An 18,775-nucleotide genomic window follows, 5' to 3' on the forward strand; every position below is an offset into this window, starting at 1 on the left:
AGTGGGACTGTTTGTGAGATGATAGGAAACTTCTCTGTATGCAAGAAGCTCAGGGACTGGCCCCAGAGTCTTTCATGAGTGCTGCACAGAGGAGTCTAAACACTGCTAAGCAAGGCTAAAATGACCAAGGCAATTGATCGACAGTTTTGATTGAAACCAGAAGTAAGTTTTGCTGCTTTTTTTTTTTACACACAGGCTTAAATAGACATCACTTAGAAGAAGAACACAGATGGAAAGATAAACCTAGTGCATGAGAGGACCCTGAAGGTGAAAAGTACCATTAAGTAGGTTAAAGGAGCCTGCCCTCCTATGACAAGCTGTCCTCTGTGTGAGAGGACAGAGAGCACCGAGACGGAGATAAGAAGATTACAAGGTCAGATTCCAGGTTACGGAAACCTCAGTGGCTTGCTCTCTCTTGGGCACCTCCGTGTGGGTTGCAGGCGAGAGCCTAATGAGTGCCAGCTGTGATGGGTTTGGTGCTACTCACACCTCTCCTCCAGAAACCGACCCAAACCTGTCAACTAATTCCAGCATGCTAGCGGCTCTCCGGGTGGGTGTTTAGCTCCCTGGCCTGAAAGGACTTGCCAGCAGGGAGGAGAAAGGCCCCATATTTCATGATGCACCCTAAAGTTACCTAGTGAAATGTGTGTTTTCCCACCATGACCTCTGGCAGACCCTTGGTTGCCTCCCCTGGCTGGCAGGGACGGCCGACGCACAGCTGGGGAGGAGTGGAATAGCACCGGGCTTGGCCCCGAGCGCTCAGGCCTGGGTGGTCCTGCAGAGCAGGAGGGAGAGGAGACCAGGTCCTGCCCTGGATAGGTGTTTTACTGCTGATGACAGGACGTGGAAGTCAGCAGGTGGGAAATCCAAGGTTCAGGTCTGGGAGGACACAAAAGCTGAGGGAGCCCAAATCTGACCCAACGGTGTGAGTGAACTGGGTTTGTCTCGGTCCAGCCTCCAGTGATCAAATCCTGCCGACACACACCTCGTCTCCAGAGGCAGAGGAGCTTAGCACCCAAGCTGTCACCTTCAGCGCAGAGCCAGCACCTGCAGCTCGTTAGTCCTCATAATTATTAAAGCTCGTTATTGCTCTCTTTTCAGATGAATGCCATGAAGGGAGGGCTTGCTGCCATTTCCCTAGCCTTTCCAGGCCTAAGCAGGACATTTAATTCAATGAAGCTATTGCTCTGCACTCTCTGTAAGCGACTACATCACTTACAATGAACTTGGGTAAGAAAGATGGCATTGTTATTTGTATGATTCCTTTTACCCTTGTGCAGCAGAAGATGCTGAGAAAAGGGAGCTCCCTGTGACATCCATGAGCCCTGAGATATCCATGAGCCCTGAAATAAGCAGCACACCTACATACAAGGTAATACGTGGATGTGCAAATAGCAAAAAGACTACCACTTGGATAGAAAGATGGAACAGCTGACATTCAAGTGATAAAAGTACCCTAATCTTTAACTGTAGGGTGTTTACATTTTAAAAAAGAGTAAGTGTTGAAAGGTCATTTTAACTATTTGGGCCGTTTGATTACCTTTCTTTTTCCCCTTTCCTCAGCCATATTAGCAGGTTGCTCTGTCTCTTTTTGCTTTGCCACTACTTCTGCTCAGTTTCAGGGTCACATTCATGGGTGGGTGAAGCACTTTGGGTGCCCATTCTGGGTTATCCAGATAGTCCAAAGAAAAAGCTGGTTTCGTTTGTATGAAGATTCATGTGAATGTTTCCATTAGTACACAGTTTTGTAATCATCACATGTTTTACATTATTGATTTTGTGGTGAGTTCACACACAAATACATACATATGTACGGAAGCATGCAGATTGTACATAGGCAGTATCTTTGCAGGCTAAACCGAAACCACCTGACAGCTCTGCTTTTCTGCTACAAAATTCAAAATGCTACAACTAGTCCCGTATAGGACTTGCTGACATTTTAAATGTGTATGTGCACATATGTCTTTTTTTATACATATATGTGTGTGTGAATTTTAACTTTTGGCTTATCTCTAAGATTAATGAATGTGTTGACTGCACAGGAGAAATGTGTAAACCTTTAAGACTGTTGGGGTCACCAGGGAAATGTCAAGAACAAGATCACACTGTTTACAATATGTCCAAAAATATACAACACCAGACGACACCCCACAAGTGACATTATAGTGAGAGACAGCTATTAGAGACAATGTAAAACACATGCTGCTGGATACCGCACATCAAAGATTTCTCTCGAAATTGCAGATAGCAGGCCGTTGCAAGGCATGGGTATGAAAACGTTTCAGTTTTCCTATAACAACAGTGAGAACATACATTTGTAACTAATGACTGCTAAGTTACTCAGAGAGTAATGGGAGAGTAACCTCTATTCAGCTGCCAGGACATGGCATGGCACGAGAGCTGCAGGACCTGATTGACCCATGTGGGGTGCAGCGAAGTCAAGGAGGGTCTTCCCGTAAGGGCTTGAGTATTGCCTTGCCTTTACTGGAAGTGGCACAGGCACAGCGTGGGCAGGGTTGGGGTGCCTGTGGGGTGCAGGGGTAGGGCTTGGGGCTGGCCGCAGGTGGGCTGCTGGCAGGGACCTCTGGGCTGGAATTCAAGTGGGGATGGTGCAGGGGGTGAAGGTTGGGGTGCTGGAGGATGGCACCGACGGGCCAAGCTGAGGGCACAGATGAGGCTGGTCTGGGGTCTACTCTGTTCAGCAAGGTGGAGACCAGAGATGCTTAGAGCTGGACGTACCAAATACAGAGTTGACTCAGAGCTCAGTGCAACTCCGTATATCTTTTAAAGCAATGATGAGATTTTAACCAAAATGCTTACATTTGTATTAAGATGTGCAACGCAAACAGTAATTTTATGATTAACCGCATTTAACCCTTTCACTTCAAAGCACATAACGAGTATTGACACTGAAGCCTCAACAAGCCCAGTGAACATGGGAGAGAATAACGTTGAAGCCACTGAGGTAAGTCACATTGGTTGGAATTAACAAGGGTAGTGTGGGCTGCAGTATTTACAGCCTGGTGATTATACTGTGGGAAGGAAGGGAAGGGGATTAAATCCCTGTTTAGTTTAAGCTGCATTTGTGTGCAGCCAGTTCTTCAGTAGTACACAGTTAAAAACGTAGTCTGTCAAATCCCGCTGACATATTTTGGCAATAGATATTTCCTCTAATTGAAAGCAATCATTGCGTTGTAAGCTTTCCCCCTTTCCCATTTGTTTTGGTTAACGGGTAGTGGTGGCCTGTCTACTTAAGCACGTATTGAGCAACTGCTCACTGGAAAGTTAGCATATTGCAGAGTGCGGCACGATCGTGCTTGACTTCGTAAGGAAAAACTTCCTCCGGGCTTTGGCAGAGGATGTTTGAACAAAGCTGGTAGGATCAGCCTCGCTGGTTGTTATTGCAGAGCTTTGCTGTTTGGGTCAGCTCGGGCCTTCGTGTGTGAATCCCGGGGTAAAAACCAGGCTCGTTTCCAACGCAGCCATGCTTTGTTTTGAACAATCAGCTTGGCCCCCGCTGTGAATCCCACGAGGGGATGCTCTGCTTCATGTTGCTTTCGCTTCCTTTGCTTGGAGCCAAGTACTGCATCCTACGCTGCTGGAGCGCAGTCAAGACGTGCAGGGCCTGCGCGGACGGCCTGACACAGCCCAGGCAGGGCCAGCCCCTGTTGTGTCAGGCGCTGCTGCCGCTCCAGCGGGAGCTTTAATGCTGTGGGTGGGCAAGGCCTGGGGCTGCAGCCCTGGGGGGGCTTAACAAGCCCCTGCTCAGTCAGACCAGGCAAAACTGTGCGAAAACCACCGCTGCCCGCAGCGACTGTTCCAGCGCTGACACTTCCCCGCAGGGCTGTGTCCTTGCCTGTCCCATGCCTGCAGTCCTGCACCCTCGGACCCCAGCGCTCTGCTGGCTGGCAGCCCGGCCGTGGTGCGTCATGAGCTGAGCAGCGGCGTTTGCGGCTCTCAGGACCTGGTGGGGAGCAGCTGCCCAGCCCCGGTGGGGTGTTGAGACCAGTGCTGGGATGGGTCCTGTGCAGTGCAGAGCAAGGCCTGTGCACCAGGGTCCTGAGGGCTCGCATCCTCCTGTCTCTGTGCTCCAAGCAACGTGCCTGTGCTGTCCTTGCAGGACGTCAGTTGGGGCACTTGGTCTTCGAACACCCTTTATCTGACACCCCTCTGAAGCTCAGAGAGGTGCTTCGCACTTCAGTTTCCCCAGAGGTCAGAGTAGGACTGGATGAAGCCCTCCTTTACCCTGTCGTCGCATCGAGTCTGATCATCTGTCCAGAAACCACCTCAGGCTGGTGCTGGTCAGGATCCAGCCAAAGAAGGGACTTATTCTGCCATGCACACCTGCACCCATGCCTGCCTGCAGCGCCCCACGCTCTGCATTGACAAGGGACAGGTATGGATGAGAGACCGTCACTGTAGCGAGGCTGGGGCTCAAAGGGATTGTGTCTTCATCTGACCACTAGCCCCAGCATGTGCAGAGCAGAGCTGGAGATGCGTTTGAGTTCACCAGCTGTGTTTCCAGCCCCGACTAGTGTGAAGCAGTGGGGGAGTGAGTGCTGAGCCCTTTCTAAGCCTCTAAAGAAAATAAAAGCAACAGGTCACCCAAGAGACCTGCAGGAAACTGGGGAACCTGCTGCTTTTGCATCCCAGCTTTCCACCCACAGCGCCCAGGTCAAACCCCAGCACAGGCTACAAAAGACACATTTTTTTTATTGCCTTGTGATAAACCTCCTGGTCTGGAAAATCCTGCCATTATTGCGTGTGTGAACTTTCACCAGCACCGAATCTGTCATTAACCTAGAAGGAGACCTTTTCATGCTCACAACCTCTGTCTGCACAGCTCCCCTCTGGAGGCGAATCCCTCACGGTGAACACGTCAGCCGGCTGCACGCTGCAGACAAGGTTACGACTGCATTACATACCCTGAAGGAAGCAATGCTCTATATCGCACTGGGAAAGGGTCATCTTTGAAAACAAAGAGGCTTGAGAAAAAAAAGCACGATTTTACTCAGAAAGTGCCTCAGGTGCCCATAAATCCCTCTCCTCCTTGCTCAGACCAGGGCTGGAGGCCGGCAGCAGGGTGGCAGCGGAGCATGCGGCACCAGCGCGATTCCTGCTACAGCCATTTGCAGTGAAGCCTGAGACCACACTGGAGCGGTGTTTAGATTAAAGGACGTTTGGGAAGGGACCTTGCCTTAATCTTTCTGCTAAGCACCTAGCAGACTCCTGGTGTGCTAAATCATTAGTAATAACAGTAATGACAATCTGGCCTTCTTCTCCATGAGCAGTGCCTGCAATACAGATTAATAACAATAAAATAGGGACTCAGTCCACGCTCACCCAAAAGTATACCAAGGATTGCTAATCAGGCTGTTTCCAAGCCCTCAGTTACTACTGAGTACCCTGAAGTGCCTTAGCGAGCACTTTGCAGGTGCATCCAGCCTGATGACACGAGGCATTAACAAGTGACTGGACCAAGGTGGCAGGCAGGACTGGAGAGCACCAGGTGAGTGTGGTGATGAGGGAACAGCTCTTGTTCAGGCGATGATTTCTCTGTGTCCAAGTGCTTCTCAGCTCCTCCTCGGGTCCCCTTGCCTTTTCGTGGTGCATGGCTCCTCTCTGTTCAGCAACACCGCTCCGGGAAGAGCCCTGTCCTGGCTGGCTCAGGGCTGGGCCAGTGGAGACCAAGCAGGATCACTCCGCTTTTGCCTACCTCTTACCTTCTTCTCTTGGATAACCGCTAGCGGCCTCTCTCAGGATGGGGAAAAGGCATGAGCTGGACCCCTGCTCTGACCCAGTACAGCTATTCAGTGGCCGTTTTCCATTAGTGTGAGTTTCCAAAAGGGAAAGTGAGCGGCCAAAAGGATTCAAAACACGTGTCTGCTACGTGTTTGTGAATGCACCTTACAGTCTCCTGCCAACCGGCCCTGCAATCATACAGAAAATGACCCAAATAGCACGCTTAGAGGCAAAGAGTGAAGGAGATGAAAAAAACAGAGGTCTGGCTGCCCGGGTAGGAGCAGAGGGACCTTCTGCCCTGCGGCACAGCGGCAGCCAGGGCTCTCCCCGCAGCAGCACCTGGGTGGCTGAGGCTGTGTGTTGGCTTTTCCTCTGCTGGGGTGCCAAGCAGCCCCTCTGCGGTGGCTGGCTCCCCGCGGCTCTGCTGCAGGGCAGAGGAGGGACAGCTGCCCCACGCGCTGGCCCGTGCCGCCTAGTCAGGCCTTCCTGACACGCTCAGTGTCACAAGCAAGGACATGAAGCGCGTTGCCCTTCTCCCAAGTGCCCGCTGCTGAGCCAGCCCTCCGTGCCTCCACGTGCAGGCGGTCCCCGGGGGGTCCCCGCCACCGGGCGCCGAGGCAGCAGCGGTCCCGCACGCCCGTCCCGCAGGCAGCACCTCTCCTCCGCCCTGCCGCCAGCTGCCGGTGTTCGCTGGGAGCTGCTGAGTCAAACCTGGCCACCGCCAGCGTGTGAGGGTGAACTTTCTCCCCACATGCACAGAGCGCTTTATGGTTACCTTGCAGATAAACCCCACTAAATAAATAGATGTTTATACCCCTGTATTAAAGCGATTAGATCCTGGGTTTTGACAGTGTTGAGTCAATGTAACCTGAGTAATTGCATGAGTAACTCATGTTTCCCCTAAAGGGAAACTGTTCTTCTGTAAATATATTTATTAATAATTAAAGTGTTTTTGAGTTCTTGTGCACACAGCCCCTCTCCCCCACAGAGATGTCTGAAAAGCTGTTGTCTTTAAACCTGCGCAGGAGTCAAACAGGAAGGGACTTTGGCAAGGGGGTGATGGTCTATGGCAAGAGGCATGTGGTTTAATTTTGATCTCTTTTTCTTCCTGAACAAAAAATAATGGTGAGATCTGTGTATGAGAGATTTAAAAAAACTCTACTACTCCATTAGGAGCATTACCCTGAAATACTCACTGGAGCTTCTAACAGCCCAGATAATAGGGGTGGGAAATAATTTCTAGAAAATGTTCCCCTCAAAGCATCTTACCAGAGGATTATTTCCTAACAACAACAACAACAAAATCTTTGTCAAATAATCCTTCAATACCACAAATACTTTGGCTTTAATTGTATCAGTGTGGATAACTGCTCCGCATAGGAAATGGGAGTCAGAGCTCCTGGGGGATTTTTTCTGACAAAGACAGTGCTGGATACCTTTGGGTAAGTCACACATTTTTCTATGTTTTTGGCCTAATTTTTTTTTTCAACTGACTGTAATCTGGAACCTAATTTGATATGCCTTAAAAGGCTGATTTCACATGGAAGATGCTCTACTATCAGGATAAGCAGCCATAAGAAATCCTAAAATAGGCAGATTAAGCGTTTGGGATCACAGGGGTTTATTTCTATGCAATTAAAGACATGATCACATTTAAAAATTGCCAAGTTTTAGTTTAAAAAAACCCAACTGGTCCCACTTTCATAAACAGCTAATAACTCTATTAATTAAGGATATAATTAGCAGAGACAATGAGTTAAATAGCATGAAAGCACAGCATTTAATTCAATGCATATTTTTGGTGGACATGGCACGGCCAAGGCAGTTATGTATTAATTAGTGCTCTGAAGAGGGCCAGGAGGACAGGAAGGGGGTGAGGGAAATTGGCAGGTGTAGAAATGAGATTAGACAACTACAGTGCATTTTTCTCACCAGAAGTCGTGCAGAATCCTCATCATCCTCGCTAACATGTCTTGTATAAACGAAGATCTGTGATACAAGAACAGGCAGGGCAGTACGGCAATGCTTGGGGACAGGGAGGACAGCTTTCCAGGACTCACCTGCAGAGCATTTCCAGGCAGCTGTGACCAAATACCAGCCTCAATTTCCCACCCTGACTTTAAATGCTGCTGGCTATTGGTGGATGGCAAGGAGCCGCCATGCTCAACCCTTACAAGGGGACCCGTGCCATTGTACTGATGTACTGCTGCACCAAGCCTACGCGCTTCCCCTTTGCTTTCCTGCACCGCGTGGGTGCTCCAGCTAGGCCTCTGCCCTTAGTGGAAACTCAGGCTTGAGACAAAAGTGCTGTGCCCACATCCTATAACCACTCCACTGGGCTGTCAGCTCTGCTGTCGCTTCGACTTGAAGCATCCACACAGTGCTGCGAGCACCACGACCAGGTACCTGCTGTGTGCTGGAGCCCACCCATGCCCCCTCTTGCACGGGAACCTGGATGTGCTGCCCAAGGAGCCGGTTGTCTCCTGGGTGTGCTCTGAGACTATGGCTGTGCCCTGTGTTGCAATGGTGTGGCAGGAGGCGAGTGCTGGTCTGGGCAACCACTCAGGGACGGCAGGGACATGAGCTATGTGGGCAAAGCACCTGCTGCAGAGAGCGTGGCCCCAGACAGTGTCCCGTCCCAGGATAGATCCTGGCTTTCTCCGTGGAGTCTCACCCGGTAGTGCTCCTTGGTCTCGAAGCGCGTGCCCCTCTGTGATGAGGGGAGAACTGCAGCAGGTGGGAATCGACACCTTCACCCACGCAGGTAGAGTGTTCCCACGCCGGTAAGGGAGGGTGGATCAGAGGCTGCACTATCTCGGGGCTCTCCCCCCTGCTGTGAATTCCAGTGGGTGGAATTTGGGAATATCATCGCTTCTTTCTCTGTGTCTTTCTTTTCCCCACAATTTAAAAAGAGCCCGTTGGAGGGCAGAGGAGATGCACAGTCCTATTTTGAACTCGGCGTTTGGCAAAGCGTGCGGGCAAAGCTTCTTTGGGGGTGGAGCCCAGCGGCGACCCGCGCTTCGCCTCCCGCCCCGTTCCCCGGGGAGCTGCCCCCCGGGGAGGCGGCAGCGGGGCGGGGGGGCGACTCGAGGCCGTGGCGGGCGGTGTCCCGGGGCTGCGCCGACCCCCCCAAAACCCCCGCTCCCCCTAAGCGCGCAGCCCGCAGCGAGCGCGGCCGCCTGGACGGGACGGGCCCGGCAGCCCCCGGCGCGGCGTCCGTGCTGCGGGGGAGGTGAGAGACACGCCGGGACACACCCCCCCCCCCGGTACTTGACGTATTTGCCCACTCCACGGGCTGCCTGCGCCGGGGCCGGCCAGCCCGACCGCGGAGGTCCCGCGGCCCTGCCCCGAGCCTGGCTCACGGGGAGCGGCGGGGCCAGGGGCGGCTGCGGAGGGATGTCTGTTGCGGCTCGCCGTGCCGCTCCGCGGCCGAGAAAAGTGCTTCTGCTTCTCCCCGCCCCCCCCCGCCCGTTCTGCTGGAAAACGCGAAGGAGGCAGCGGCGAGAAAGGCGGAAAGCCCGGAGGAGCCGCTCCCGAGGCGGAAGGCCGCCGCCCCGCCCGGTGCTGCCCGGTGCCCGGCGGCGCGGGAGAGCGCCGGTACCCCCGGCACACTCCCGTGACGGGCCCGCGGCGAGACCCCGCGGGTAACGGCAAGGGGCGGGGGCGGGCGGAAGGAGGGAGGGAGGCGCGGCCGTGAGCGCGCCCCGCCGCCCCCCGCGCGCAGCGCCGCGCACCCGCCGCGGCCGCCACTTCCCGCGGGCGGCGCTCGGCGCGGGCGCGCTGCCTCCGCAGGAAGCGGCCCCGCGGCCCGGCCCCTCCCGCCGCGCGGCGGCCGGCCCGTGCACTCTGCGGCGCGGCGGCGCGGGCGGCGGGATGGCTCCGGCTCCGGCTCCGGCGGCGGGCGCTGAGCCGCGGCCCCCTGCGCTGCTGCCGCTGCTGCCGTCGCTGCTGCTGCCCCTGCTGCTGCCCGGCCGCGCCGCCGGCCTGGAGGTGCAGCGCAAGTTCCTCTCGCCCACCCCCACCAACAACTTCGCCCTGGACGGGCCCGGCTCCCGCGTCTATCTGGCGGCCGTCAACCGCCTCTTCCAGCTGTCGGGGGGCGAGCTGGCGCTGGAGGCGGAGGCGGCGGTGGGGCCGGTGCTGGACAGCCCGCTCTGCCACGCGCCGCAGCTGCCGCAGGCCTCCTGCGAGCACCCCAAGGTGCTCACCAACAACTACAACAAGATCCTGCAGCCCGACCCCGAGCAGGGCGTCCTTGTCGTCTGCGGCTCCATCTACCAGGGCCTCTGCCAGCTGCGCAGCATGGCCAACATCTCGGCGGTGGCCGTGCGCTTCCCGCCCGGCGGCAGCGACCCGGTCACCGTCTTCCCCAGCATGCTGAACGTGGCGGCCAACCACCCCAACGCCTCCACTGTGGGGCTGGTGCTGCGCCGCGGCGGCGGCGGCGGGGCGCGGCTGCTGGTGGCCGCTACCTACACCGGCTTCGGCAGCCCCTTCTTCCCCCGCAACCGCAGCCTGGAGGACCACCGCTTCGAGAACACGCCCGAGATCGCCATCCGCGCCCTCAACGCCCGCGGCGACCTAGCCAAGCTCTTCACCTTCGACATCAACCCCTCCGACGACAACATCTTCAAGATCAAGCAGGGCGCCAAGGCGCGGCACAAGCTCAGCTTCGTCCGCGCCTTCCTGCAGCGCGGTGCCGCGCCGCCCGCCCGCCGCCCCTACGCCTACCTGGCGCTCAACAGCGAGGCCAACGCGGGGGACAAGGAGAGCCCCTCGCACAGCCTGCTGGCCCGCATCTGCCTGGGCGAGGCGGCCGAAGCCACCCTCAACGGCAGCGGCGAGACCAAGAAGCTGACCGAGTCCTACATCCAGCTGGGGCTGCGCTGCGGCGGCGCCGCCGACGCCTTCACCCGCCTCGTCTCCGTCTTCCCGGCGCGGGCGGCCTGGCGCAGCCCCGCCGCCCCCGCCCCGGCCCCGCCACCCGCCGAGGAGCTGCTCTTCGGCGTCTTCGAGCGGGCCGGGGCCGGCGGCGGCGGGGGGCGGCCGCAGTCCGCGCTCTGCGTCTTCCGCTTCGCTGAGATCGAGGAGACGATCCGGGCTGCCCGCAACTCCTGCTTCGTCAGCCCGGGCGCCGGCATGGTCACCGTGCTGGACAGCGTGGTGCAGGGCACCGGCCCGGCCTGCGAGAAGAGGAACATACAGGTACGGGCGGCAGCGGGCGCCTGCCGGCGCCCGGGCGGGGCGGCGGGAAGCAGGGACGGGACGTCCCGGGCCGGGCGCGGGGAGCCGGTGGCCGGCGGGAGGCAGTGGCCGCGTCGCGTCCCGTCCCGCCGCTGCCGGTGCGCTCCGCGCCCCGCTCCGCAAGGTCCACGCTCCCCGCGCTCCGCTCGCCCCGCGTTCCCCACGCTCCGCTCGCCCCACGCCTCGCGCCGGTCGGCGCTCCCGCGGGAGCCGTGTCGCGCCGGGTCACACCGGCAAAGCCGGTTGGGTCCCAGTGCTTCCCTCGGCAGCCAGGCGTGCGGCGCGGCTCGTACCGATCGGAGACCGTGTGTGTGTGCGCGCGCGCTGGGAGGAGACCCCCCCCCCTCTGTCAGGGACGCCGGTATTCCCACGCTCCTGTCCCCCGTGAGCCGCGGTGACAGGCGGGCGCGCCGCCCCCGCTCCCCCGTGGGTGCCCTTGCGCGACCGGGGCGGCGGCGAGCCTGGCCAGCCCAGCACAGTCCTTCCCTCGTCCCGTCCCGCGGCCGCGCAGCCCTGCCGGGGGCCGGCACACACGGGCTGCCTCGTTTCCCGGCATTCGGGGTAAAAGTTTGCCTTTGTCACGGTTTGTTACCAGGCGCCCGTAAATGTTAACGCCAGATAAAGACGCCTGTTTTCCCTTTGACTAAAGATAGGCGATGCTTGGGGAAAAAAGAAAGAAAGAAAGAAAAAGGGGCTGCTTTAACGCTGCATTTTTCCCTTCCTCTGGGAAGGGTGCATAACAGCTCCATCAAAGATCGTAAAAACATCTGTTTGATTTCAAAGGCAAGATACAGCGTTTGGGCTTGGGCTTCCCTGTGCAATGCCAGTGGCAAAGAGAGAAAGGTTTCCCATGGTAACCGCAGTGTTTAGTGTGGCATCTCCACGCTGCGTTAAAATATGTAGTCTTAATGCACTGGTTCATAGACCTACTCTAGCAAAGTTGAATAGTTTTTCCGTGGTGGCAAAGTGCAAGCTGCCAGGCAGCCAGGAAATCTGGTAGTTGCCCTGGCTTTTGAGTTAATTCCACAAAGACTCTGTGCGTTAAACACTGGGGGCCCAGTCGTGAAGCCTTGGCATGGTTGTGGCTCTTAGAGGAGTCTCTGGGAGTCAGGAATCCTCTTTACAGGATGAGAAAGCACCCGCAGTTCTTGTTGGCTGTGGTTGAAGCTCAGCACCCTTGCGAATCAGCCCCTCAGCCCCTCGCAGGATTGAGCTGTCTCCGCCAGGCGGGTCAGGAGGAGGCACTGTGGCTGAGACTTGGGGAGGGTGCTTAGGGAATTAACAGCCTACTTAGTGGTAACTGAAGTCGGTGGCAGACAGACACCCGCTTCTCCTGAACTTCCTCAGTGCTCCAGGACTGTTGGGAGGATACGTTTTTTTTCTAACTTTTGCTCAGTAGGGAAAATAATCATGATTAACACCCGTCTGTTAACATTTAAAATACAAAGTGCTATATCCGGTAAAGGTATTTAGACAGCTAGTTCCCTACTGCCTGGAGACTCAGCCTAGAAATGCAGTTTCGCTCCGTCTTTGGGTCTGGCCCATAATGCTGTTCCGCTGTAAAGCGTGCTCCTGGTAGCAGTCCGCTCTGAGGGCTCGCTGGGTAGGCGAGGAAGGCGACTAGGAGGATGTTGTCAGTTGATGCCACAAAGGCAGTCCATGAAGGATGGCTGCGTTCTTGAAGGGTAAGCGATAAGGGACGTCAGGTCCAGAGGAGCAAGCTAGAAATCACCGAGCCTCTCCAGTCCTATAGAAGTCAGTAGAAACCCTCCATGTTTACCACTGTGATGAGACGAGGCTGCGAAAAAGTTTGTTTACATGGAGACAGCAGTATGGCTGGTCGTTATATAGGGTTGATGGGGAAAACCGGGTTCTGGTCCTGACTGACACTGCTGCTGTGTCGCTGTCCTTGAACCAGTCATCTAATCCGAAGTGCCTCCGTTTCCTGATTTGCCGCATACTCCTATAGTTATTGCTGTTATTCAGAAACCCAACTCACATGTAGCGTGAGATTTCATTTGTAAAGCTGCTTTAAGATCCTTTGATGTCAAGTACAGCAGGATACAAATGAAGCATACTGTTAATACTCGTTCACGCCTAATGTTTCTATGTTCCCGTATATTTGAAGCATATTCCTCTAAAGCTGCTGACCAAGCCTGCTGGGAAGCCTTCCTACCAGTCAGAAGGAGAGCCTTTCTTTTTTTTTTTTTTTTTTGCCATTGACTTAATCATTAGAATTGCCAACAAGTTAACAAGCTGTTTTTGTTTTCAAGTCCCAGAGTGGCAGCGTCAAGAGAAGAGTTGCAATATTGTGTTTCTTTGTGCTGCAAAAACCTAACATCAATTTCCACCTTCAAGACAATGAAATACTCTAATACGTTTTGTGCCCCAGTCCTGGGAACGCAGCAGGAAAATGTATTAAAGCAGCAGCTGGTTCGGCAGAGCAGATCAGCATCTAGCTGCCTTCCCATTATGAGCTCCACTTCTCCACCCGTTAGTGGGTTTTCAGGTTTTCTTTTCCCTATGCATCAGTGATAGGTGCTCTGGTATTATCAAAATTGTGGTTCATTAGTTCTTCCTGTGGACTAGGTGGTTGGGTTTTAAGCTCCTTCTGGAAGAAAAAATGAAAACCTAATGACGACCTGATTCATTCCGAGCATGTGTTCGGCTGGAGTTGCTTGTTACGAATACGGAGCATGGGCTGTTAGGCGTAATGTGGTGTGAAAGGAAAATCATTGCCCCCTTGTGTGCTCTTCTGTCTAATTGAATGCTCCTCTCCTGCAGCACTCGGTTGTGACTCAGCCAGGGAGCTGCAGCACTTGGCCGCCAGTGATGGGTTATCGGCAGCGGGCCCTCGGCATGCCGGCCGGCCGTCCCCGGCTGTCCCCGTGGCACCGCTGTGGCAGCGCTTGCCGATGAGGGGCCAGGCTTGTTACCCCTCAGCACCGTGACGAGAAGTTGAACGGGAGTCCCTGCGCGGGGCAGCGCTCTGGAGCAGTTGCGGTCGGCGTGGTGGCAGCTGCTTCTTCGGCTCCTGCTGTGACTGTGTGGGACCGGCCACGCAGGGGGCTGTGGAGGGTGGGTGGCACAGGGGGACCTGCGGACAGCGCATCTCCTCCAGCTGGCAGGGGAGCCTGAGTGGCCACTTAGCCTGTGTCCCCGCTCGGCCTGCCAACGGGCCTGTCGCTTTGATGGAAGGGCCAACTTGCAATTAAGCACATGCTTAACGGCTTTGTGAGACGGGGAGAAAGTGTGCAGAGGAGGATGGTCTGGGTCAGGAGTCGAGACTGGTTGGTTGTTCTCGATGGGTGCTGCTGAAAAGTCACCTACTGAGGAGGTGAATTCGCAGCCGCAGCTTAGGGGAAAGATGTATTAGGATTTAGTTTGATTGGGTTCTTGCACCGAGAATGAGTGGGTGAGCGCTAGGATTGCTTTCTGTCAACAGGAATAGCTTTATAAATAGCTTTATATTCATTATAAATGAATTTTGTGTCAAATACTGGGCTTTGTAACGCATGTGGTTAAAATGAAATACTCTCACAGAGTCACTGCTGCGTTTTGCCCACTCGAAGCCCGGGTGGAATTTGGACCTGAGCCCCCAGGAGCTCTCCGTAGCAGGCTGTCTTTAACGTCATTTGCAGCACCATATTGACAGAGCTTATCAAATCCCGAGGACTTGGGTTTAGTTCGTATTTGAACTATTCTGCCCCAGCAGGATCATGGCCCAGGAGGTTTGAAGGTCACGCCGGCTGTGTGGCTGGAGCGTGGCGCAGCTGTGGTACGCCAGAGCCCGTGCGAAAGCGGACCAGGCAAGACCCTGTCCCCAGCTTCCCGGTGGCCCGAGAGGAGCGGCCGGGCAGGGTGTCCCAGCACCTTCCCCCTTGGCACCACTGAAAATAAAGGTACGGCCGCTCCTGCGGCGTGGGCGGCCATGCTGCATCACTGCCACGTCCCAGCGGAGAGAAGCCCCCATGGCATCCTCTTGCCACTGCCCCATCTCTTGGGCTGGCATTTGGGGCGGAGGGACAGACCGGGCACCTCTGTGCCACACCAACCGGCAGCTGCCTTTTTGGCCAGGGAGATGAGGACGGCTACCGGGCAGTCCCAGCCCTGCTCTGCCGGTCGTGGCCGCAGCAGAAGGGCGACTGAATATGGATTTCCAGGCATGTCTACAAACCTTCCTGCGCTGGGTCTCCCAAGTTTAACACAAAATAAAAGGCAGTGTGCAGCGGACAAGCACGCTTGAGGAAAAGCTGAGCTGGTTACCCCACCCCACACTCCCAGCTGGGCTGGACTCCATGTCTTCTGTGGTTTCTGTGCCGAGCCCCGCGCTCTCCTTCTAAAAACTCCCTGAGAGGTAGCTAGGGAAAGCAGACTTGTATTCATTAGACTTAGATTTGCTAGCCAGGGATCTGCATCTCTCCTGGGAAATGTTTTGGGGTCTGCAACTCAAAAAAGGCTGAAAATCCGGTTTGTTTCCTGTGCTGAAAAACATAGGCATGGCGGCATGGGATAATGATGCATTTCAGGATTAATTCTCAAGTTTCTGGCTCTTGTGGCTTTGTGTCAGATCCTGCATGCTCATTGAGCACAATGTTTTGTGGTGTAATGATGAGATACCCACCAGTGAGCTTTACTATAATGGGTTGTTAAATAAAAAGAACTCCTTGCATAGACTGTATAAACAGTCTCAGTATATATGTATGCCTGGGCATGGAAATGTGGTTTGAAACCAGTAAGAAAAATGTTCCCAAAGAAAAAAACCTCATATACACGTGGGAATATGACAAAAGCATCTATTTACTGTCCAAATACACTGTGGCATCTCAGTGGGATTGGGTTTTATAGGAGCTGAGTTCCTTTGAAGTGCTGGTTTATACTAATTTAGAAATTCCAAACATGAAAATAAATGTGCTCTAACCTTACATCTACTCCCATAAATCTGGAGGATTAGCCACAGAAAGGAAACTGGGAATTTACACTTAATTTGTACATTAAAAATGAGACAGGAGTTCTTGTAGCAGACTTAATTTCTGTTTTTTTGCAGAATGCGTTGTGTTCGGCGTTCCTTAGCACGCACCTGAAGGTGCAAATGCCCAGTTACTGCAAAGCTGCACCACGCTGTTGTATTGCCATAATCCGTTTTGCTTCTGGATGTTGTTCTACAAGCAGTGGGAAGTCTGTGTCCCTCCAAGCAGCCGTCTGAGGGCTGGGGCGGCGAGGGGCCGGTCTGCCCACGGAGGGGCCGACAGGAGCCGGGATGTGCCAGACGAGAGGTTCAAGCCTGAGCTTTGCCGGGCATTGCAAAGCTGGACTCAGACCCAGCCCAAGTACTGCGTACCTGCTCTGTCTCCCAGCTGGTACTAGTGAGTCGTGGCAAACTATGGGATATGTTTCCTTGGGAATTTACGTGGAATTCTTGCAGTCAAGGCACACGCAGGCAGCTGGGAGCAGAGAGCAGGAGCCGTGTGAATCTCGTCCTTCCTGGGAAGGCAGGCTCAGCTCCGCCGGCCGCCTGCGCCCGGGGGCTTTCCCGCTGCCCAGGGCCCCCTTGGCCCCGGCGCTTTGTGCCGAGCAGGGGAGTCTCCCGGGGAGCGGCTTGGTGCCCCTGAGCTGAAGGTGGGTGGTGGGAGCGCTCCTCCCGGGGGGCCCTGGGCCTCGCCCCTGCTTTGCATCTCAAGCTCAAACAGGTCCCAAATTGCAAAGGGAAATTCAGTCGAAGTGGCAGAAGTTCCTGTGCCTGGAAACCAGAAGTTGTGCTGCTTTAGGCGAGAGAAGAGCGAGTGGCAAAGTGCCCGCCCGCTCCTGCAGCGTTGAGCCGGTGGTGCTGTCTCGCCGGGCGAGGCAGGCGCCGGGTCCCTTTGCAGAGGGGGATCAGAGCTGCCCCCCCCGGTTTCTGGAGGGCCGTAACCACAGCTGGCTGCACAGACCTTAGGGTTCTCGGGAGCTAGACACTCAGACTGACTTTGATCCATTGCGCTCATCAAATCTTCTGTAACTAAATAATGGTTTAGGTGGAAAACAGGAAAATGATCATTTTGGCTGTCCAGTGTTGCAAGTGGAAGGTAAATCACGACTGGGAGGGCACTGGAGCACTCTGGAGAGCTACTCATACGATCATACGGAGGTGGTGATTGTATCTGGGCAGCAGTCCCTTTGTTCTGACTCTTTCAACCACTTTTGTTTGTGTAGCCCCAGACGTGTTCCAGGCCAGGCGTTGGGCTCCCACAAGTGAACGTGAACCTGCTCCCCGGGAGCGCTGATGGGTGCTGGCTTGGCTGTGGGGTCTCAGTGGGTGGAAATGAAGAGATTTGCCTTCTCTTTCTGATTTTTCAAAGTCTCTTTTATAGTGATTAAGAGAGAAGATTAGTGGGGCTGAGGGCACCTGGAGGGGTGAATAAGGCACCTAGAGATGTGTACGGGTGCCTGGGGATGCTGTAAAAACACCTCGCTACGCCTTGTAAATCCCAGTAGTGTCTATTCAAACTTGCAGGCAACTGCACCGTTGCGATACGCTCGTCTGATGACCTCTTCCAGCAAGTTGTTGGAAACATAATAGGTCTGAGCCCCTGGCTGTGGTAATTTAATGCAAACACGGGGCAAGCTAGAACCAGCAGCAGTTGGAAACAATCAATTACAACCACCTGAGCACCACCGCACGCTACCTACAGCAGCGCGGCTGCGCCTCCCGGCTCAGGCTTGTGCGTGGCACGTGCGAGGGGTCGCCCGTTGCGGCCGGGGGCTCCCCGGCTGCAGGGACAGCGTGCGCAGCCGCGTGACTGCTCGTTTGCACCGGGGAGGCGATGGACGGGGGTCAGCGTTCTTGACGGAGAGGAAGAAACAGCCCCGCGGCCAGAGGCACGTGGCTGGCGCCCAGAGGCGTTACCGCCCGTGCTGCGCCCCTTGCGCGAGGAGCGACCGGGCTGCGCCGGCGGCGCTGCTGCAGCCCCGTGCGCTCGCAGATCTGTTACTGCTGCGGACCTCCCGTGCAGCGCACCGGGCTGCGCCGGGAAGCCTTACTGCCCTCTTTTCGCACGGGGAAGAAGGTGGTGCCTGATCGATGCCTTGTTGTTGAGTAGATGGGAGGCGGCGTTGGGATTTGAGCGAGGGTCCCGAGTGCTGCAGCGCTACCGCATCACCACCCCCAGCGCACGTACGCAGGGGCGCGGCGTGGCGGGGGGAGCCGACCCCTGCGTCTGCAGGAGGGATCTGCTTTGCTTTTCTCTTTCTTGTTTTGTTCTTTGTTGGGTTGGTAAAGAAATGATCGCAAGTCCTTGTTTTCAAGTTGCGCTTTAACACCTTGCAGCAAGCGGGGGAGGCGGCAGACTGACTACGGCAATCTCCCGCTTCGAGAGGCCGGTAGAATTTATTGACGTTTTTGAGCAGAAGAAGCAGTACTAATTTCTAACATCTGGATAGCAGCTCTGCTGGCAGCCGCCGCTCCAGCGGAGCGAGGCCGGCGGGGGCGTGGGACGGCTCGCTCCCGAGAAGGCCCGTATCAAACAGCGTCTGGATAAGCCTTTGTTAGATGTGGTGCGCTGATGAGCGGGGCCGATATCCAAGCCCGTGATGATTTCGCCTCATTACCCGCTGAGTGCCAGCAGGGCTTGTCCAGTGCGGGGAGCGTATGCTGGCTGCTCACGCAGACCTGTGCTGGGAGTTGGGACCGGGGCGTCCCCAGGGACGGGGGGCACAGGGGCTGCGGCATCCTGCGGCAGCAGGGGTGCCATGGTGGTGGCTCGTGGTCTGACCAGCGCCGATCTGCTGTTGCCAGCCTCTGTACCTTCCT

General features: G+C 55.6%; 1 protein-coding gene across 1 annotated transcript in view; it reads left to right on the plus strand.

Annotated features, from left to right (window-relative positions):
* Window positions 1-9,615: 9,615 nt before the first annotated feature.
* PLXND1 (plexin D1) overlaps window positions 9,616-18,775 on the plus strand; it is a gene marked incomplete at both ends in the record, with an annotated part of 83,144 nt that continues 73,984 nt past the window's right edge. The window contains one exon of the mRNA XM_082004476.1: window positions 9,616-10,947. Within this exon, the coding sequence (XP_081860602.1) occupies window positions 9,616-10,947 (1,332 nt within the window). The remainder of the gene's footprint in view (window positions 10,948-18,775) is intronic.

This window comes from Phaethon aethereus, assembly GCF_964289735.1.
Source record: "Phaethon aethereus genome assembly, chromosome: 11".
Lineage (NCBI taxonomy): Eukaryota > Metazoa > Chordata > Aves > Phaethontiformes > Phaethontidae > Phaethon > Phaethon aethereus.